Below are 23,601 nucleotides of genomic sequence, written 5' to 3' on the forward strand. Positions count from 1 at the left end.
AGTATTCATACTGGTCCCACTATCCAACTGGTAATTCAACTGGTATCCATACTGGTTTCTATACTGGTCCCACTATTCAACTGGTTTCCATACTGCTCCCACTATCAAACTGGTAATTCACCCGGTATTCATACTGGTCCCACTATCCAACTGGTAATTCAACTTGTATCCATACTGGTCCCACTATCCAACTGGTATCTATACTGGTATTCATACTGGTCCCACTATCCAACTGGTAATTCAACTGGTATCCATGCTGGTCCCATTATTCAACTGGTATCCATACTGGTCCCATTATCCAACTGGTATCCATACTGGTATTCATACTGGTCCCACTATCCTACTGGTAATTCAACTGGTATCCATACTGGTCTCACTATTCTACTGGTATTTCCAACTGGTATTCATAACGGTCCCACTATCAAACTGGTATCTATACTGGTATCCATACTGGTCACACTATCCAACTGGTATCCATACTGGTATTCATACTGGTCCCGCTACCCAACTGGTATCCATATAGCCTATCCGATAGGCGTCGGGCTAAATGGCAAGTGTACTAATGGCGTTTGGGAGACTGACATCGGTGCGGGCGTTAGCCCGAGTGCCTATCATCACTGGTCAACTCATCATTATTCATATTTGTGTATCGTAAGTGAGACGAGCGTATTCTCATGCATGATTCATAAGACTAGCCTTATTTGGTGATCGATCACTTTGATTCAACCAATCAAATATCATCTCCGGGTTCCTCATCGCTCATTGGCCTATTTTGGTCCATGCTACATAAATATTCATGAAAGAGCTTTACAGGGGGTTCGTAGATTTTCTATGAACGAAACATGGTATATAAAAGAAAATAAAACTTTTCGCATGCACCAGTGATGATAGGCGCTCGGGCTGACCGTGCCGATGTTAAACGCGATTAGAATACTTGTAAAGCACGACGCATATCGGATAGGCTAGTATCCATACTGGTATTCATACAGGTCCCACTATCCAACTGGTAATTCAACTGGTATCCATACTGGTATTCACACTGGTCCCACTATCCAACTGGTATTCATACTGGTATTCATACTGGTCCCACTATCCGACTGGTAATTCAACTGGTATCCATACTGGTGTCCATACTGGTCCCATTATTCAACTGGTTATTTACAACGTGTATTCTCACTGGTCCCACTATTCAACTGGTATTTCCAACTGGTTTCCATACTGGTTCCACTATTCAATTGGTATATCTGCCACTTTGTTTCAATTTACTTATTAAAAACCAGCTGGTTTTCTTACTGGCCCCCCCCCCCCCCCTCCCACAGTGTAGAGCTTTTTTTATTTTTCAAGGTGAAATTCTTATTCTGAAATAGCTTAAGGCAAAATGGAGAGAGAAAATCATACAGGCTATAACAGAGAGATAAAGAAAATTATTAACATGGAATACCCGATTGTTTGCCCATGAACGTTGGCCGCTGGGCTAGGCGTAGAGGGAGGTGCTGATCAAGGGCCCCACATGCTCACTCTCTGAGACAAAGCCACAGGCAAGTTCTCGTCCAACCTTAAGTTGTTACATAATCACAAGTCAATTTTTACTCTCAAAACTCACTTTATATTTTTATAATCCCTCTCATTCTATTCTACTGTATGAAGTAATATTAGGCCCTCTTTAAAAACAAAGCACAGAACCGTGAAATCTTTGCTGTTCTCGATCAACTGAATTGTCAACTGTTACTGATGACGTACTCGAGCTCGCTGCTGGTTCGTCTGATCCATATTTGGGGCCGGGGCAGGCTCGGGCTGACCCGGCTAGCTGCATATGAATATAGGTACTGTGCGAGGATAGTACATCATCAGGCTAGCTAGCTATATAGGCGCCGATCTTACACACGCATGCACGCGAGAAGTGAGATCAAGGCTTTCGTTTTCGATAAAAGGGGATAAAAGGTGGGAAAACTTTCTAAATTCTTGATTTTGGTGGCATAATTCATTCAAATTTATCTGTTTTTATTATTATTTAGTTATTTTAAGATTGTCCGTGAGGAATTTCATTGTTAGTGTGAGAACGTGAGAATTGAGTGAAATGCGTGAGTCTCACGCTCAATGCGTGAGTGTTGGCAGCCCTATGAATATCTTTGGAAATCTGGGTGGGAAGGTCCACGTTGGCATGTGTACATACCTTAGATTCTGGTAGCATCTTCTTGAAAGCAGATGATGGGATGATTGACCTTCCAATGGCAAGTAACACATCATCCTGAGAGGCATCATGGTAATCGTCTTCCATGGGACAGTCCTCTAGAGTGACTCTCATCTCAGGACATAGTCTTGGGATGAGGAAACAGAACTGGAAGAAGCAAGGTGAAAGCAGCATATCCATATTTTCAGTATTTTTATATGACTCTGTTGTTGGTGCCAGGGGCATTTACTGATTGTGTGTACACTAAGGTTATATATAAATTGGTGTCCAATGCAAGCCCCCCCCCCCCCCCCCCAAGCATGCATGCTTAGTAAACATTTGCTCCAGGCCCTTTTTTGTCAAAATAACAGGATATACAGCTTTCTCAAATAGCTTATAGGTATCAAGCAAATGGGTGTCTATTTGTGGGGGGGGGGGGGTCTTCTTCTTTCTCTTTATTTTTCATTTTCTTCTGACTGAGGGATGATTATTCATGATTCTCACAAAATTCTGAAGCTCAAATCAAACTCGTGTTATAATAAAAATGCCATGGCACTTGGTAAAGTGGTGATGAATCACACTAAAGCTTTTCGTCAGAACCAGAATATATGTTGAATATGACCTTGAAGATAGTGACTTTGACAAACCGAGATGTTTGACTGTGGCATCAACTTTGATTGACAGATAGTAACAAGTTACTTGTTGATTACATGCATTCTAAAAAATGACATACACTGGTGAAATTAACATCATGATTGGCAGGTGGGCTAATGAAATTAACAACTTTGTTGATTTGGAATGTGAGATGGAGGGGGCTATGATGTTCATTACAGGATGCTTGATTTCAGTAATCTACATCATTCCTTCTTCAGTCATGAACTCTCCTCTAGTGTGTCAGAAAGTAGTTCAGTTCACTAAAGGTCACATGTACAATAGTTCACATAAGTTCAAACAACCCAAAGTCTGTAAAACAGATTCATTTTATAGAGCATGGAAGAACTATGAAGTAAATATGATACACATGCTCTGATAAAGTTATCTTCAATTGCACATGTTTAAATTTAATTGTAAAAGAAAGTCAACAATAAAAACAAATATTGAACAAATTATAATTATCCATGTTTTTGGTTGCATTGTGCAACAAGGAATAATAATATTTCGTAAAATGCAAAAAAAAGTAGATTTGACAGTTTCAAATAACATTCAGTGTTTAAAATAGAAAAACAAAGACAGGTTAATTTTCGAGAACCATTTAAATATCAATATTAAGCATTATCAGTGTCACAATTTATGAACATTACTAGTTCAGATTTGCTCCAAACTATTCCTCCAATACCTCTAATAGAATTATTTTGATTGAGCAAAATTCTTACTTTTTCTACAGCAACCGGTGGCAGTTGAGTTGCTCTAAATTTATCACTCAATGATGCAGCTCCTGACTCACTCGCAGAAATGCAGAGAGAAAGGTGAAGGAGCGCTGAAGTAAACCTGTCAGAGATAGATTTGAAAGAGAAGATGTATGACATATATTTCTTTAAATTGAATTAAGTCTCTGGAGCTGGAATGTTTCAAACAAAAGCTCATTTGGCCTATACTACTTTGGCAGGTGTTGTTAGATTTTGAGGAGACATTGTAGAAAGTCACTGCAATTATTGTAGAAAAGTAAATCAGAACTGGAAAGGGTATTCATAAAACCAGGTAAATATATGGGGTAAAAATTATCTAAAAGTGTGTCATAATTGAAAAAAGAAACAACTTTTTAAAATTGAATACATTAATAAAAAGACAAGTTGATTGGTGATGTTTTTCCTTACACCACATCTTGTACTCATCTGGAATTCCTTAAACATATTTCAATACTGCGCTTACTGACCTTGCAGTAAACAGCATCTGTTGTGAGGTGTTGATAGAGAGTTCAGAGCTGATAGCTTCTAGAAGACTGCAAGGGGTCTGATCGGCAGACAAATAGAAAGATGCAAATTTGACACAAATTCATGGAGACATATGAAAGAAAGTTATGACATGATTGGATATGCAAAGATCTTCTATGAGGTTGGAAATACCAAAGATTTGGCAGAATGAAGAGTTAAATGGTTTTAAATTATTTACCTCCCAAATGTCAATGATAGGTGTTCTCTAGAATACTTGCTCACATTTTCCCCAATCATAGGAAATACTCAGGGGGGGCATGGTTATGGGTATTTCATATGACCAATACCTGGTCTACATACAAATAAAACTACTGTTTCATCTTAAGTATTATTTGAGTACTATGAAAATATCATGTCAAATCTACGATTTAGGAAGGACAGAATGGCAAAAGGGATTGTATTGCAGTAAACTCAGAGGGAAAATTCCATCTAATTACATCATCTTTTCACATCCAGAGAACAGTAGGATTGGTACAGTTCTGTGTGCTGTATTTTCCAGTTGGGTCAAGTTTTTATATCTGTTTTCTTTCTAAAAACCAATTCCATTTAAATAATGGAGCATCTACCTTGCTATTGGATGAGGTTGAGTTTCCACTGACAGATGGGAACTGAGACCTCAAGGTGTAAGTGAATAACAGGAAACATGCAACACCAACAATGGCAGCATCAGTCTTTGATTGGACCTAAAGCATGAGAAGATTCAATTTAACTGTTCATCAACGGTGTTACATGGAGAAAAAAAATGTTAATTTAACAAATGACAATTTCAGGTCATGATCGTTTTGTGACTTTTGTCATCATAAATAACACCACCATCACAGGTATCATCATCATGATCATCTTCATTGGTATGTCATTATCATTATCATCATTATCATCATAATCACCAACATTATCATCATCATCTTCTTTATTACCAGGATTATCATTATCATACATTTTTCAACATCACTATCAAGCCGAGATAATAATTTTTAAAAGTTTTTTTGAGAACGTATAACGACATTATATCACAATGTGATGTCCACTCAACATAAACAAATCGTCATAATCTCCATCATCATCATTGTAAGATGTCACACATTTAGATAACAAATAAAAAAAAAATGAAAAAGTGTATAAGTTTTATCTCATACCAATGCAAAATGTAATTGTACACTTCAAGCTGAGAATTTTTTTTCTTCCAATATACATTGTTCAAAGATAACAATTAATAAATGGTAAGAATACTCACTTGCTGACAGCAAAGCATCCAAACCCTATGATAGAGGGCAGTACACAGTTCTGTGAATCCACTCAGCATTGAGACCAGCTGACGAGCCCACACCATCTGAAAGCTTCCCATGCCAACCCCTCCTTGTCTTTGCTTTATCACCTCTGCATCCTTACAGATCTTGCTAAAAGCGTCCAGTACTATTTCAGCAACCTATTTAGGGAAATGAAGGCGGAAGGATGAAATAAGGTGGAAAATCAAATACAAAATTCCAGAAAGTCTTTAACTGAGCCTAGCCCTTACATTCTATGGCTGTGTCAAGTATAAAAGTTAGGAGCATCTAAAGTACAGAGCTACATCACAGGCAAGATTTGTAAAAACAAACAGGCATATTAGAACAGGGGATAAGCAGAATTTGGAAGATTGGAAAGTAATGTAAGCTGTAACCACATTATAACATAGAACATAAAAACAGGCAAGATTGTCTAAAGGTTCAAATGATATAGGTATAAAATACCCTTGATGGTAATAAACAGCTTCCAATGGGTATGTTTGCCATTCTCTTGATTTGTGTACAGTGACCGAAACATCATGAAACCAAATTGATGTTCTCAATGAATCTAGAGCTCTTGAAGCTGGGAAGCCCTTTCAAAACATGTGAGTAAAACCTAACGAAGCTTAATCAAAAGTTTGTTCACAAATGCAAAACACTAAAACTGCATTAAACAAGCAACAATATACTGATGTCTCACCTCTTTATGCAGAACACTTGGTTTAATCTCCTTGAGGTCTACACAGGTAATGGCTGCTACATCAGAGAGAGGCTCTGAGGGTGAGCCATCAAGACCAAGAGCTGTAGCCATCTTGTCTGAGAGGAGCGTCACCTGAGCTGTCAACTCCCCTAGAGATAATTAGACATTTCAAGAGAAGCACTCAACCAGAGTTCAAAGACATGTCTTTTCTGGAACCCTATGCATTCATTAAGTCACATTCTCATTGCTTGGTAACCTGTATAACTTGATGATATGATATTGTAATATATGATTATTTTCTTACCCTGAATAGTTGTATCATTGCTCTGACAAGTTTGCAGTCTAACTACAATTCCTTTGAGCTTGTCTAAACTAGCCTTTAGGGCATCTAGAGGCTCCAGGCAGTCCTCCATTGCATCCTCAGAAAAGGCTCCTGTGGCGATAAAATATAAGGGAGATGTATAGTAGATGAATGAAATTAAGATGATTACAAATTCAGATTAAAGGTACTATGTCCCATTTGCAGGCCAAAAAAAATGAAAAGGTTAAATTCCAACGGAATTTGAAAGATAATACTAATTTAGAACTTCCCTAAAAAAAGGGGGGCTTGAAAATGTCTTGAAGTGGGAAAATAATGACTATTAGTTGTTGACTCGACTATAGAGCTATTGAGCGAGTATTAGTAATAGCTTTTCATAATTCCTGCAAAGTTCTACAGAATTTGATGTTGGCTGCAAAAGGGACATAGTATCTTTAAATCAGATTCGGATTCAGATTCAAAACACATCAATGTCCTTATTAATTGGTATGAATTATTAACATTTTATGAAGTAACTTTTATCTATTTTGAGTAAATAATCAATATATACCGTACCTCCCTTTTATAAAGAATGAAATTCCTAAGTAATAAAATGACATCAACAATTTCCCTACTTTCCTGAGTGTAACATGCTACTCACCATCTAATAATTCATTGAGTTCTTTAGCACAGGCCTCATCATAGTGCTGGTACAAGGCAACTGGGATCTTGTTGGCACTACAGACAAAACAGAAAACATCAGAATGGAACAGATATACGGTGAAACCTGTCTATAAAGACCACGCAAGGGATAACAAAAAAGTGGTCTTTATAGGCAGGTGGTCTTTATGTATGTACAGGTTCCTTTAGTCCATGTTTCAATGATAAACCATTTTCAAGGGAAACAAGAAATGTGGTCATTGTAGACAGGGTGGTCTTCCTATACAGGTGATCACTAAAGCAGGTTTGACTGTATTGTACAAAAGAGATACATGGATAGATAGATAGCTAACATACACACAGACAGATTCAGATAACTACCTTAACCTCATTCACATTTTCACCTATCACCTATTACAGCACCTTCAAAGCAATACTTCCAAAATTCATGACAGAGCTTGATTAAACTTGTAAACATTTGTAACTTATATTGATTTTTATTTCATTATTTTCTTCCACTTTTCTTACAGTCTGCTAATGATTATCACAATCTTTGAAAGTATCTCTCTTACTTCTTCAGTGACTCTATTAGCTTCATCTTTGCATCTGCAATGTCAGGTAACTTGAAGTAAAAAGATGAAAAGAAATCAAGCGGTGGTCATTAATATACAGATTAAAGTGGAATCACAGGCTCACAAATCTTACATTACTTTCAGGCCCTATTTTTATTTATCATTATCATTTCTTTATTGCAACAAAAACTTGAGTTTGGATTTCAAATACAAATAAAGATGGGTAATTCCGTGAATTAGGGAGATAGATTGTTAAGTGATTCTAGGTATGAGGATGCAATATTATGCTTGGAAATCACTTTACAATACTTAGAGCCACAAATATGTGTCGGTTCCTTATGTATTAAGTGGGACACCAAAAATGTCACAAAGTGGGTCCCTAATTTATGGAATTACCCAGATATCAACAGACAGATAACAAAGGTAGATATGATGTACACAAAGTCAAAGAAACTGTCGAGTCTGATACATGAATGTATAAATAACATTGTGCTACAATCGAATTTATTACACATTATAAAACAAATTAAAGTAAGTTCATGAGTACAATATTTCATAATGATTGTATATAATATCAGAATTATATGTGGTATATGGGTCTTTAAATTGGGCATTTCATCTGCTGGACAAATTGCTCTTGAATTTGATACTCCTAAATATATGCCTATATAACAGACACAAGAGAAATACAACCCCTGCACTGATTAGTCCTGCAAATTAGAGACACGAATTTAAGAACCCGCAAATACATTTTGGGGCCGCTCATCGCGAAAAATTAATCACACGAAAAATAACAGCGTTTACAGAAGTTCATAACTCACCATTCTAGGGGTCAGAAGAGCTGGAAGAAAGTGAGTCACATAATAGGGTCTCCGGAAGATACTGGAATGAATGTAAAACACAGATAGATTAGACTTGAATAGACAAAACATACTTCTGAAGAATACACAGTCAAACATGTCTATCAAAGTGATGCAGTATCATTGCCTCAGATTCTGAAACAAAATCCTGGATTCAGCCCATGCTAAAATCATAATTGTAAACCTTTAGGTCAGTCAGGAATCCTATGACTTTTACAAGCCGATAGCCTGTCTGATTATCAAGATATTTATTATTGGAAATCAAAATTTCATTTTCGTTTTCTGAACGGTTTTTATAACACTACAGTCTATTGGGGAAAATGAGTATGGTAAATCTGGTCACTCAAAGATTTTTAATTTTTTGAGGCACTTCATGATCATTTTGAAGCGCAATTTTTTAGGGCTTCAATATTACACCATATCACAGATACTGATAACACGTAGGGCCATGCATCTCAGAGTTAACAATGTTACACAATGCCTTTAAGGCCACCCAAGGGAGAGACAAAATGTGGCCACTGTAGACAGGTGGCCTTTCTATACAGGTTCTTCAATACTTTGAGGGAGGCAACAATACAGGTGACCACTTTAGACAGATGACCTTTACAGAGAGGTGTCCCCTAAGACAGGTTTGACTGTAGTTAATGTACATTGAAATGTAGTGACTATTTGAGGGTAAGGATTTCTATCAAATTTAGTGCAGTAACAATTTTACATGCAACCTGTATCCTAACTATAAATAATAACAAAGTAGAACAGCCATTACATGATGCATGTACTGTCAAACCTGCTTTAGTGACCACTTGTCTACAAGGACTACATTTTTTGTTTCCCTTGAAAATGGTTTTTCATTGAAACATGTACTTGAGGAACCTGTCTACAAAGACCACCTGTCTACAAAGGCCAATTTTTATGTTTCCCTTCGACGGTCGCTATAGACAGGTTTGACTGTACCATGGATAGGACAATACGCTGGTAAAACTAAATGAATATCTGAGTTTGATTACATCTTGTAAAAATTATGCACACATACAGGCTATTTATATAACTGTATATAAAAAGGCACGTAGGATGATTAAAGGAACGTACCTTGCTTCCAACACATTTGTTGGGATTCTGTTGTTCTTCTCATAGGATTCTATAGCTATATCCACATCATTACGGGCCTGGTCTTGAGGCTGTCAACAGGAGAAGATAATATTAGTTCAAGTTTTTCACATATGATACAAGGAAAGAGGGGAAAAAATTATCATCATTTTATTTGGTGAACAAGACTACATCTTTTTTATTAACAAAATTGTCTACATATAGAGAACTAGATGGAATTCGACTGCGCGCAGTCGAAAATGATGCCTCCGTCATAGAGCAATTTTACAAACCAAAACAGAAGAAATTTTTCGAATTCAAGTTCAATTGTAATCCATTGACAGGTTCTCAGAATATCGTGATTACAAGCAATTTCTCATATACATATATGACCCTTTGATCTTTGACCTCATGACCCTAAAATCTACTCAGTTCATTGGCTCTGCAAGATGTCCTGAGTTAAATAGTAATCCATCTGTCAGTTCTAATGAGAATGCGTTCACAAGCTATTTTTGCATACATAATGAGCCCATGATCTTTGACCTTTGACCTTATGAACCAAGAATCTACTCAATTCATTGGCTTTGCAAGTAACATACATGACCTAATTTTGGCAGGAATCCATCAATCGGTTCTTGAGATAACGCGATCACAAGCTGTTTTTGCATACATAATGTGTGCTGTGGCCTTTGACCTTTGACCTCATGACCCCTAAATCTAATCAGTTCATCGGCTCTGCAAGTAACATACATGACCTAAGTTTGGCAGCAATCCATCAATCGGTTCTTGAGATAACGCGATCACAAGCTGTTTATGCATACATAATGAGCCCTGTGACCTTTGACCTTTAACCTCATGACCCCAAAATCTAATCAGTTCATTGGCTCTGCAAGATACATACATGACCAAAGTTTGGCAGGAATCCATCAATCGGTTCTTCAGATAACGCGATCACGAGCTGTTTTTGCATACCTAATGAGCCCTATGACCTTTGACCTTTGACCTCGTGACCCCAAAATCTATTCAGTTCATCGGCTCTGCAAGATACATACATGACCAAAGTTTGGCAGGAATCCATCAATCGGTTCTTCAGATAACGCGATCACAAGAACGGGACGTACGTACATACATACGTACGTACAGACGTAAGTACGTATGTACGTACGTACGGACGGACGGACGGACAACCCGAAAACATAATGCCTCCGGCTACTTCGTAACGGAGGCATAAAAATATGTCTCTTTGGGAGTATATTTCCTGATGTTACATGTATCTCGTGCCACAGCTATTACCAAATTGAAGATGCACTGTAATGAGACAAACATTAAGCCTAATTTTTGTATTCTTTAGTAGATTCATCAATCTTATCTCTTCAATCAATTATAAACAAATATACCAGTAAAGGGAATAAAATATCAATATCAATATCAATATCAATTTGGTCTTCATTAATTTTAAAAAAGCCAATCTAATATCTATGTGTAGCCCTAAAACCACAAATAAACAATTGATTTGGGGATAAGTTGTTTCCTGGAACAATATGAAGATGTCTTACCCTTGCACACCTAGCTCCTGCTGTTTGTTTGTGTGTTCCAGGAAATCCACTATCCTGCCAAGATTCCTGGAGAAAATTAAACAAATCTTTAATGAAACCACTGGCTACTCAAAATAAATATTACATACGCAAAGTTAAAATAATCTGTATACAAATTTTGATTGACCATATAGAGTACCGAAGCTGTGACATCATAAAATCTAGTTTTAGAATTTCTCAATTTTGTTTCATTGTCCGAAAGAGCATAAAAAAATAATGTCCAAATGTCGAAATCCAATTAGATGGTCATATCTCAGCCAATACTTAACATATTCAATTGGTTTTTGACATTATTTTTTATGCTCTTTCGGAAAATGATTTTTTTTTTTATTACGTCACACTTAACCAGCGTATATGCTTCAGTGAACCTTATTCTGTAGTGAATTTCTAACACATATCAGACCCAATATCATATCTAAATCTTATCGTACCTAATACTAATCCTAAACCTCATCTTTAGCTCAACCCAAGCCCAAAACCTAGATCTCTTGACAAAATAAAGCTGAGAGCAAATGTAGCATGCATGTCTTACAAGCCGACACTTACAAACAGCATCTAACATGTATGTCATTTATCAATGGAGAAGTTAAAAGCATGGTAAAATGTTCTTGTGTCTGTACTCACATTGAGGTCAGAGAGCCTGGTCTTTGCTAAGAGCAAGTAGTCTCTCAGAACCTCCTGACATTTAGATGGAGCAGTGGGTGGGTTCTGCACATGAGCCTGGAAACAAATAAACAAAGATACTAAAAACACCTTCTTTTTTGTGTGTATAGTACTATAGTAAACATATATTGTAATATTGTCAATGTAGAAGAAAAGCGAAGGATGCGGTATATAGGAGAAATTGCACCAACAAGTGTTATCAATGATCCTTTGACATCATTCTGGCAGTATAGTTTGTTTTTTGCTGTGTTCAGCAACATTTCGTATATGTAAACATAATGTATATTTACATTGGGACATACCACTGATTTAATTTCTAACATGGAAAGAGATATTTGAGGGTACACCTGAGTGATCAAGACACAATATGCAGTCAGGAAGAGTTACTTCATATCCTTAAACTCTGAAACTGGCAGAGTTGTCAATCAGAGATGGTATGTATGATTTTTATTTCAAAGTACTGATAAGCACATTTTGTATATCAAGTTTATGATGTTCCTAGCATGCTTTGTATGTACAACTTTTCATATTTACAGTGCAATTTAATCAGAAAGATTTACTAGAGCTTATAACAGATAAACACCAGCACACTGCATAAGATATATGGCATATCTGTGGTTCGTGCCTAGCACTGTAAAGGTTCTAGTGAACCGAAAGGTACAACTCATAAGTTATCTTACTCTGAGAGATACAGCAGTTTCATGAGGTACAAGCTTGGTGAGAAACTCCATGAGAAACACGAACGCTTTCCTGTGAGCCAAGGTAGATGATGAAGAAAATGTCTCCTGGACAGGGATAATAGAAACAGATCAATAATGGTGATCAGTCACAACAAAACCACCAAAATGTTGAAATGTTGTGATTTTCAGTTGGAGCTCAATAAATGTGTATTTGTTCAGGATGGTTAAATTTTATTTTTAGCATTTCCTGAAAGAGTATACCGGGTACTATTTTTAAAGTAAGTTAGAAATTTGGCAACATCAAACATTCTAATAGTCATATTTTGAGCAGGGGTCATTTAATACTCTTGTTAGTCTAATCTTATATTTGTTGTAGTACCTGTAGCTTTAACTCTTTTAGAACCCTGGCTAATGGTCTCATTTTGATCTACCATTAAGCTTTTCTGCTGTTGCTTTGATAGCTAGACAAAGTAAAGAACATGATATGCTTAATCAGTGTACCATGTTATAGGACAATCTCTTCACATACATTTCTATAGAACTCTAATCCTCCTTTTGTCACCTTGTTCGATACATTGGGTATAGAAGCACCTAGGGTTTAAAGACTTTAAAATCCTTTCCCTCTAAAGTACCTCTAAAGTAACATTCTTTGTGACAGGACATAGTTTTCTCTTTATTTCAATGGGTTGGTAACATCCAAATATTACAAGTCTGATAGACACGAGTGCAATACAAGAACCCACTACAGTCAAACCTGCCTTAATGACCACCTGTATAGAAAGACCACATTTGTTGTTTCCCTTAAAAATGGTCTCTCATGGAAACATATACTAAAGGAACATGTACAAATAGACCACCTGTCTATAAAGACCACTTTTCTTGTCTCCGTAGGGTGGTCTTTATAGACAGGTTTCACTGTAATATCATTATTATTATTTGTGTGTTTTACCTTGAACCATGCAGCATAAGAAGGGAAGACATGAGGGCCCTCATTGGCTGCCTGTCTGACCAATAGGAAGGCACAGATCAGAAGATCTTCCTCATAGCTCTCAAAAGCTTGCTCAATGAAGTCTGAAATGCACTCTGTATAAAGACAATGGAACAACAGAGAGATGAACATTCAATCATTAATGTGATAGATATAACAAGTAGGGGAAGAATATTTAAAGAAATGTCCATTATAAATCGGACAGGGAAAATCTAATGACAGAGAGCAGAATTCTGGGGGCAGATTGTGTGTGTGTGTGAGAGACAGACAGAGAGAGACAGAGAGAGGTACAGAAAGACAGACAGACACATACAGACACAGAAACAGAGAGAGAGAGAGAGAGAGAGAGAGAGAGAGAGAGAGAGAGAGATTTGAAATGACAACAATTAAGAAGGATATGAAAGTGAAAAATTGTAAAGAAATTTATGTGTCATCAGATAAATTAGAGAGGAAAAATCAGAGACAGACAGAGAGTGAGAGAACTACAACTGTTATTTGCCAAACATATATTTTATTTGTAGTTTTGATTTCCTCCATTTTTCTATGCTGATGCATTACACCAAGACCAATATTCAATGAATTTGTTTATGGGTAAGTACAAGCCATTATGCGTCCTATATGTCACCTACCATATCTAAGATTTCAGTGTATCTTACAACACAACTGTAGCCATCTGTTAGCATTTAATACTAGAGCTTGAATGAGACAAAATATAAAATAAAATCATAATTTTATGTCACTTTATGTTCATAAATCAATGATGGTACATACCATGGACTTGCCCTCTTACACAGTGTGTAAAAGTTATTTTAATCACACAGTGAAAGAAGAGTAGGGATAACAATGGTGACTTACTTTTGACTAACTGTTGGGCCAGAGGATAATAGATCACAATAGTTGAAGTGTAGATTAGAGTTGATTGCCAGTTTACCTATACAAATGTGATTATATGAATGTGCAATAAAAAAATTAAAAATCTCTAATGAAATCAACTGAAATTAAATAGATTAGTAGCATTTCTTCTATTGAAAATGAAGCAAAGTGAAGCAAATTCTTATTCCTTAATGCTTTAGTGAAAGACAGATCAATGCATAAGTAAAGGAGATTATATGGATTTTTTTTTAAATACCAAAAAAAAACAGAGACAAATCACATCACATAGGAAAATTTGCATACTTCATTTATCATAATACCACATCAATATCATTCTATCATAAAAATGAGCTACATACTTCCTCCTGGTCCAAGACTCTCCTCAATAGTCCCACAGCATCAGTTTCTTGTAGTGGTATCAATAGTTGCCTGAATAAACCAACAGTGCAAGGAGATGCCTTTGCAAAGCTCCATTCATGCTGCTTGCCTATAGCATCTGTAACTGTGAATAAAGTAAGAAAAACAAAAGAGATTTATACTCACCAATAAAAATGTAAATGTCAAAAATATAAATCTATATTTTGGTGAATTTTAGTAACATTAGAAAAAAAATTAAAGAATTTGGCTTTTTCAACGTGAAAGAGAATGATCCCAGATTTATATTCCACACTGAATTGATTTTCCCCCCACAATATACTTGATTGTGCAGTAGAGTATATTTATATAGTGCGCTATATAAAATGATCTAATTATTATTAATTATTTTTTATTATTTCTCTCAAAGTTATTCTTATTCTGTATTATTTACCCCCCCCCCCCCCACTTACATTTTAAATCGCATCTGTATATTAAGGTTTCACATTAATCTATCGTCAATTCATCAACCTGTTCATCCTATGACTTATCTTAACAATATGTTAAATCGATTAGTTGACTTCCTTAAACAAACAGTCCTATCCTCTCAAGTTATTCTTACACACTCATATACACACAGCAAGAAAGTTTAACAACAATCACACCACATTTTTCTAAAATATTGGTCTACCTGAGAAGGTTGGATTGTGGCACAGGAGTTGAGTGACATGATGAATAGCAAACTGTTGGCAAGATTCTTTTGACACACGGTTCTGTATCTTCTCCATTGGCAACAAACCTTCATGGTTGTCAAACTTTGCTTTGCTGTCATGGGCTGCTTCTATAAGCTCTGGATGAATGAAAAGAGAACATGAAATGTTTGAAACTTTGAATTATAGAATACAGGGATGATAGTGAGCACTAAACAAAAAATAGGTTGTTTTTTTCCTCAACCACGCCCCCCTTGAGTAAAAAAAAAAACAAAGAAAAGAGGAGGATTCGGGGGGGGGGGGGGGGGGAATGGCATCTAACAACATTCCCCCTTTTGAGTAAGAAACTTGGGAAAAATAAGAAAGAATAGAGTAATATCGGGAAAACCGGGATAAAATCAGGAAGAAAAAAAAAAATGGGTAAAAAAAAAATCGGGAAAAAATAAAAATATCAGGAAACCGATTTAAATCGGGTAATTATCAGGCCTGAGAATAATAACATTCTTACTTGGTAAATACTTACAAATTTTTTTTACCCTGCACATGTACAAGTAGTAAGTGGGAACCCAGTAATAAGAAATTCATTGAATGCTTGAGTACCATTGTAACTCATTGAAAGCTGGGGTAATAATATGATACTTTGTTTAAAGTACATGAGAGTACTTTAAAGTAGCTACATAAATGCATATTTAAGCACTATTATTATCATTCAGAAGGAATTGCGTTCTCTCTTATGAGCCTATATTTTACATAAGTTTCACATCTTAATTGAACTATCAATAAACACTTCATATTGCAATTCCATTATTTTTTGTGCAGTTTAATGGTTCAAAAGTTTGAAAGGATGATTACATAAATATCAAAATTTCTGTACATTTGTCTAGCTCCATGTATTACATCATGTAGTAAAATATAATAACATCTGACTTACTTGCAAACACTTTGTCCAAAATTCCCTTCACACACTGTAAAGAAAGAAAGAACATAAGACGAAAAAGAATTATCATAAAGATATCTGGTAATATTCAATGTTAACTCAATCTATTCAATGTTAACTCAATCTATTCAATTATAATTGACCAATGAATTGAACTGAAGTCATTGTACAAATTAAGTGTGACCTTCTTACCTTCCATAAGTTTCCTTTGAAATGACCAATGATGAGTGGACTAGTGGTAACTAACATTCAATCTAATCTAGTTTGTATTACCTTGGTAATTGTTTTAGTACTTCCAGAAGATGGAGCATCTTTGCTTGGGTGGGCAACTTGGATGAAGTAAGTCAGGGTGTCTGGAAAGAGATTCAAGAAAACGGTATGGTTTATACAGTACTTAAACCCTACCAATGCAAAGGGCAAAAAATCTGCACAGGCCTTCAGCTTGTGCATGATTGGCCTAGTATACAGTTAGGAATATTTTACTTCCAGATGCAGAAAAACGTTACCCACAGGAGGTATACTGTATTTAGCAATGTCACGGGACAGAAATAAATTTACCAAAAAATTTATATACCAAAGATATATTTTTACTCTTGATGCTTGAACAGACACTGATAACACGTAGGGCCATGCATCTCAGATTTAACATTGTTAAACGATCCCTTTAAAAGGCTTGCAGATGATTTGCTACACAAACACTGGAAACGTTCTTGTTCCTAAAGTATCACCATTATTGGTCCTTTCCGCTTCAGTCATAAACATTTTACTAGGACAAAGCAATTTTGTAAGTGGAAACAACCTATTCTACATATAGTAGAAGGTAATCACAATTCGTATCCATACCAATAAAGACTTGCTGTGACAACTCACAGATGCCCTCTTCTGTTTGCTGATTTTTGATCGTCAAATTGGCAAGGTCTACTGCCACGTGACTCAGGACTTTTGGATGGCCAAGGTGAGAGGTCACAAAGAGGTCAAAGGGCATGATAGATTCCCTGTGGAGATGCCATAGCAGCCATGGTGGAAACCTGGCATAATCGCTGTGAATCTGAAAATTCAATATACAAAATACTTTGTTAAGTTACCAGGATTAATCAACTCAAATCAAATATAGCTGAAGTTTGTTGAATGTTATAAAGATATTGTTGTTGGAAATATAAAGGTATCAAGATTATGGGAATATACATAAGCCAATAGATGAAAAAATGTTGGTCAGATATTCGTTCATTCCATATTACTCAACTAAGGTACTTCATCATATAATACTGCAACTTGAATAAAACAAAATAATTAGATATCTATTTACATGATATACAACCCTTTTACAGCAGCAAAATAAATATAAGTTTTTTAAGTTTTTATCTTTTTGGTTTTTCTTTCATTCGTTCTTGTTAATATCTAATGAATAACATTCATGTATTTCTTGTCAAGTTTCAATCCTCCACATAACTGACCACCATACAAACACAAACCTAAATCAGTCAATATGCCTTACCTGTGAATTGAATGCTTCAACAAACTGGCCTCTGTGAAAGTTATGCCCAGCATCCAAACTTTTGATCAGGTTTACTACAAGCTCAACCTTTCTCTGTAATAAATTAGCAAGGAGTTGCATGAAATCGAATGCATTCAAACAATGTAACAATTCTAAAACAAAAACTAAAACAAAATTTAAACAAGGAAATTTAATGTCATCATAAAACAATTTGCCAAATCGATATTGGTGAAGACCCGTTATATTATTTTTAAGTTGCTCCTCAACATGTCTACATTTCAGATTTTGTTAAATAATCTATCCAAAGTGATAGGGAAACATGATAACAAACCATCAAGTGAAATATTTTGAGCTGTTGTTTTATATACATAAATGGCACATTTTGCTTGTCCACAATTTAAAAACAATTAATGCATACTCTGCACCACCAAACAATGGTTTAGAAAAGGGTTTTTTCAAACTTTCTCCTTTACAGTTCAGATGTGATTTCTATGACAGCTACATGTAAAGGGTCTGAAACATGGGATGCCATTCACACAAAAATTCTAACGGTCATAAGGATATGTCGAATGAAGTAAAAGTAATGAACTATTAATTGCAGAAAAGCTGGACACTACTAAAAAAAGTCCTGGTTTAGAAGGTTTTAAAAAAAATGCTATTGATCTCAATGAACTTTTACTAGAATCTTCAAAGACTTTGCTCTGACTCTCAACTAACCCTGTGATCTTGGTTGAGGCACCCCAAGAATAGCTCATGATCATGTGCTTGTGTCTGGTTGATGATAGAGCCCTCATAAAGTAGAGTGGCACATTTCTTGGAAGCAAGCTGAGAGATGGGAACACCAGTCGAGGTAGCTTGGTGCTGCAGACATGATGTAATCGATTCAACTGCGTTACAAGATGGGTGAAATAGTGAGAGAATATTATTGAGTGAGAGACAATAAGATATCGAGTGGCAGATAAAATCAGACATTACACACTACTAAATAAAAACAAAAAAATGGTAATATTAGCCCATTTCCTATGGAGCTGACTGATTCCTGTATTCAAGTCCATGCTTACCGGTAATAAGAAAATTCAGGAGTCAACAAGTTCAGGTTCAGTTATTGCAGGAAATTGGGTCTCGTTCTAAGCTTCATTTTATACAAGAAATATGATAATACATTCTAGGGAACAAGATGGATTCATTACCATCTAAACAGAACTTCTTAGTGTCTCTACATTCAACATCACTGGGTGGGTTTTCAGAACTGATGTTGTCATTGTTGCTACTGCTACTACATCTGTTGTTGCTGCTATTGGAACTCCCATCTGAACTCTATAGAGAAAATAATATCAAAACATACAGAAATCTCATCAATGTATTGCTGGGTGCTTTTTGTATAAATCCTTTACAGAAGAAAATTGTATCATCACTAGTTAAACAAAAATATGATGGAGTTTGTCAGCAAAAATAAATATCATGAAGTAATACCAGATACCTTCAAATTCTTATCCCTATAGCTCTTTTATTCTTGTCATTCCTGTTTAAAACTTTTTTTAATCCTTCTTCTTTTCCTGCATTTGACTTATGTCAGGAGTCCATTTCTTACTGATGCATTAATGAATTTCTTCTCATAATATCCCTTTCATCATTTTAATTTCTATTGCTTTCACTTGTCTCTAGTTCAAGTTCAACATACGTTATTTGATTGATGAAAACTGTTACTGAATACCTGCGCCTGAATCTCTTGAAGAAGTTGATCAAAATCCTGATGGTTATCTAGAAGATTCAGGATCAATTGTTGCAAATCTTTCCCTCTCAACCTTTGGGTTTCTTTGTGTTTCTCCTGCCTTTCCTCTGGAATAAACAAAAATAAAAACAATTCTTTAAGTCATACTGAAGTGCATAATATGGCTAACTGGCTATGAAACAGATCTGCATTTTATTCCTTTCTTTTTTTAATAGTAAATGTCAAGTCTGAAAAGTCTTTGTAGTCTTTCGTTTTCTTTGTGCATGGCTGATCGTCAATGAAACAGAGTTAGATCTAAGTCTTTTGTCAACTCTGTTTGTTGCTACGGCAGGCAGCCAGTGAAAACAAATTTGTTTATAATTAATATCCCTGACCACCCTGGATGTACACAAAGTGACAAACATGGCAGCTTTCAGTGCTAGTAGTGGCTCATTAGGTCTGCTGTCAGAAGTTTGGTGGCACGTTTTGACTAAAATGTATAATGTCATTTAAGCTGATTCATATCCGATGCATTTATTCTCAAAAATTAGGACTAAGCCTGTTACTGCATATGAAGAAAGAACATGTCAGCCATTGACAGTAAGATTTTAAAGTACTGCTGGAAAAATTTCAACACAGTTCAATTTCGACAAAGAAAATCTGGAAAAAAGACCGGCGCTAGTGTAGTTCCATATCCATTTTTTTTAGCAGTTTAATATCCATTCTTAGCAAATAAATTTTAGCCCAATTTTTCACTAATTCTAATCATAATCATATAGGGTCTAGAGTAAAGTACCCGGTAATCGGTCAGCTCCGGTTTTCGGCCAATTGGTTTGATACATGGTAAAATCACTTTAAAATACATCGCATAATAGCATAACACATATCCCACACATACCATACCATGCCAGTGTCACTGAAGAACCACATTTGCAATGAAAAATATATCCTAAAATATCACATTTTAGCGATGTAATCGGCGGTCCCGCTACCCAAATCTGAAAAATCGAGTTTCTTACGCGTGTATGTAAGAAATATGGGTACCATAAAATGAGCTTTATTTCAAGTATTTTTCAGATATAGAGCCCGATTTTGTGCTGGTCGCAAGCTCAAAAGTATCTCATCGCATGTATTAAATCAATGCAGCCGCACACCACGACGCACACACGATATGTCCGTCTAATTCAGATTCCAACTTCCGATCACCGCTGTGCCTGTATTCGGTCAGGCGAGCACCCGGGAGCTCCGGCGTGGGATACCTGCTCCGCCCGCTTGTGCTATACATCAGCGCGGAAACGCACGGCGCGCGCGAGCGCTTCCTATTGACTTTGTACATGCGGCCGTAAACTGAAACGCTCGGCCGATAACCGGCTCCAAAACAGTGAAAATTGAAATGAATATTGTCATGGCAATTCGGGATTTTTTTTTGGGATTCTTTTTTTGTTTAAACAATAATAATATTTGCTTCATGATTTGAACAAGAAATGATAATAAATAGGAAGTAAAGAGTCCAATAAATAGGATTTTGTCTTAAGTGGCCGAAAACCGGGTACTTTACTCTAGATCTATTGCATTTTCCACCTGAATTTGGATCACATCCGACATCGGGAAACCTCCGTTTAGGGCTTCGATGTCGACGTTGTTGCTCAGTACCGTCTCTACGCTGCCTGTAGTCCTGCACCTCAAACTGAAGCTATTAGTCCAAAATTATGCAGACTTCCTGTAGAACTATGCGCGATACTATAAACCATTCGTCCAACTTGACTAGGTCCAAGTTACTTTGACTAAGTTTGGTGGCAGTTTTGGTGGCACAAACTTCTGAAAGCAGACCCTATGGTCAATGATGGTTGGCTTCTGTCTCTATAGAGAAGAGCCCACCCTACCACAAATAAAAGGCTAACGAATGAAAGAGACAGAAATTATCTGTCTACTCTAGACTCTAATATGCAGTGGATTCTTAACGCAAAGGTGGTGTCTCTCCTTTGCCTACACGTAACTCCAGGGAGCTCCGCTGCCGAAGGCGTCGGGGGCGGAGCACCATGGACTCTGGAGTTGCTTACACGGCACGGAGCTCGGTGCTCCTCCTTACAGATATAGACTCTAGTCTAGATCTACATTGCAAACACATCGCCAATACGTATTTAAAAAAATTTTAAACATAAGTCATACTTAAAATCTGATGAAGGGTCTTGGATGACTTTGATTTAAAATACACTCCATGATATCGTGACTTTGAAGACATATTTTTACGAATTTCGCGGGCGAAGGTACTTTTCAGTAATTTCGTACCACGGCTACGGTAGCTTTTATTTTCAAAGAAAAAAGGCAATAAGATTTCACACTGTGCACATACCACCCCCACTTTACAGGAAATACCATGTACCAAAAATTGATGCCATTGATAAACCCATACTGGCAAAGACCCCATTTCTCTACTTTTATAAGACACTAATTTGAACAAATGAAACAAATTCGAAATGTGCCATATTTTGATATTTTATCTAATTTTAATGTCTTAACCAAAATAATAGAATATTTTGATCGAATTTAGAATATTTTGTTGTATAATTTTGGTTAATTTTACATTTTTTGGGAGATGCCCCCCCCCCCCCTGGCGCTCAAGGGGAGGTAGGGGTGCGATTTTTCACATTTTTAGGAGCCCATACATGGAAACGTTGTATCATCCGCTCAATCTGACTTGCGTGCATAGAACAAATAAGCATTTTCCATGAAAAAGTGAAGTTTTCTAAAATGTGCGTTTCTTTCCAGCATTGGGGCGCCCGGAAGTCACTCGGGTAACATTTCATAAAGTATAATATCGAAAGACCATATGCAAATTTTCTGTACTTTCGTCGGAAAAAATACATTTATCCAGCACAATGTCGTCTCTTTTTGCGTTGGAGAAGAGCAAATAGCGGAGTCGTTTATCAACTATATGTATTCAAACTTATGAATGCTTCCTCCCCACATTTTGTGGTGTTTATGCATTTCATTCACCTGTTAAAATTCTTTGTACTCCAATTGTTAGAATACAAAATGCATTTTGGTTTTATAGTTTCATACAATAAGTAAGTCAATAAAAGAGTATGTTCTGCACAATAAAAACAATGTGTGTCCCTATTGTACAATGTAATATGTCCCCGGCCTCATTTTGTAATAGTTAATTTACCCATTCACATAATGGAACTACCTGCCCAATGAAGCCAGTGGCCTGTGACCCCTGAGCACTCAACACCGTGTGGGAGTCAGTTTGTGATCAACTTCTTTTATGAGACAAATACAAGCAAACGTTTCCATATGCCCCCCCCCAAAAAAAAAGTCGCACCCCCACACCCCCCTTTGGCTACTAACTACTACTAGCCCACAACTACTACTACTACTACTACTAGCCTACTACTACTACTACTACTACTACTACTACTACTACTACTACTACTACTATTACTACTTCTACTACTTCTACTAATGATAATGACGATAATAATAAATGATATCTTTCATTTACAAAACATCTTTCCTGAGTTACAAAGCAAATATATAAAAATATTTAAAAATAAACAAAGAAACAGTACCATTCAAATAAAATCACATTAATAGCACCGAGCAATATGAAGACAATTGAGAAAAAAAAAAAAAATTTCAGACACTTCTTCAGACAAACATAAATGAGTTTACACAACAACATAATTATCACATTTCGAGTATATTGATGTGGAAATGTTTTTCTTCCATAAAAATGTTTATTTAAACAACAACAAATAAAAAAAAACCCGAAGTGAAGTGGAAAGAGGAAAATACGTGATTGTGGTGGTCATTTTGTTTGGACATCCGTTTCACGACAGTATATACAAAATAATAATAATCACACTATAAACTGGACACAGTAATCGAAAAGAAAATACACTTTTAATCATATCTGCCCATAGTGTTTAGGTAGACTGCCTAAATGAGTATTCAAATGTGCAAAAGATAGAAAGATATCCCCCCCCCCCCTCGGAAAAAATTCAGAGACTAAAAAAAAGAGAGCGAGAAGAAGAATAGAGGGATTTATAA

The 23,601-nt window shown here is 36.2% G+C and overlaps 1 protein-coding gene and 1 long non-coding RNA gene across 2 annotated transcripts in view; both read right to left on the reverse strand.

Moving 5' to 3' along the window:
• Positions 1–19,086, reverse strand: part of LOC105439161 (Fanconi anemia group A protein homolog) — a 30,727-nt gene extending 11,641 nt beyond the window's left edge. The window contains exons 1-24 of the mRNA XM_030975614.1: positions 19,028–19,086; positions 18,555–18,724; positions 17,838–17,930; positions 17,186–17,390; positions 16,616–16,695; positions 16,337–16,370; positions 15,387–15,545; positions 14,701–14,843; positions 14,324–14,399; positions 13,430–13,563; positions 12,481–12,585; positions 11,762–11,857; positions 11,099–11,164; positions 9,546–9,634; positions 8,418–8,478; positions 7,597–7,646; positions 7,026–7,102; positions 6,371–6,499; positions 6,067–6,215; positions 5,336–5,527; positions 4,668–4,784; positions 4,044–4,120; positions 3,544–3,658; positions 2,174–2,338 (exon numbers count right to left, since the gene is read on the reverse strand). Coding sequence (XP_030831474.1) covers positions 2,174–2,338; positions 3,544–3,658; positions 4,044–4,120; positions 4,668–4,784; positions 5,336–5,527; positions 6,067–6,215; positions 6,371–6,499; positions 7,026–7,102; positions 7,597–7,646; positions 8,418–8,478; positions 9,546–9,634; positions 11,099–11,164; positions 11,762–11,857; positions 12,481–12,585; positions 13,430–13,563; positions 14,324–14,399; positions 14,701–14,843; positions 15,387–15,545; positions 16,337–16,370; positions 16,616–16,695; positions 17,186–17,327 — 2,256 coding nt within the window. The 5' untranslated portion in view covers positions 17,328–17,390; positions 17,838–17,930; positions 18,555–18,724; positions 19,028–19,086. The remainder of the gene's footprint in view (positions 1–2,173; positions 2,339–3,543; positions 3,659–4,043; positions 4,121–4,667; positions 4,785–5,335; positions 5,528–6,066; positions 6,216–6,370; positions 6,500–7,025; positions 7,103–7,596; positions 7,647–8,417; positions 8,479–9,545; positions 9,635–11,098; positions 11,165–11,761; positions 11,858–12,480; positions 12,586–13,429; positions 13,564–14,323; positions 14,400–14,700; positions 14,844–15,386; positions 15,546–16,336; positions 16,371–16,615; positions 16,696–17,185; positions 17,391–17,837; positions 17,931–18,554; positions 18,725–19,027) is intronic.
• A 5-nt stretch (positions 19,087–19,091) lies between these two features.
• On the reverse strand, positions 19,092–21,834 carry LOC105439129. The gene is made up of 3 exons (XR_971170.2): positions 21,718–21,834; positions 19,552–19,676; positions 19,092–19,154 (listed from the first exon to the last, which is right to left on the reverse strand). It is a non-coding gene; the product is annotated as an uncharacterized LOC105439129 (long non-coding RNA).
• Between the last annotated feature and the right edge of the window lie 1,767 nt (positions 21,835–23,601).

Source organism: Strongylocentrotus purpuratus, unplaced genomic scaffold (assembly GCF_000002235.5).
Source record: "Strongylocentrotus purpuratus isolate Spur 01 unplaced genomic scaffold, Spur_5.0 spur5_scaffold_8, whole genome shotgun sequence".
NCBI classification, from domain to species: Eukaryota; Metazoa; Echinodermata; class Echinoidea; order Camarodonta; family Strongylocentrotidae; genus Strongylocentrotus; species Strongylocentrotus purpuratus.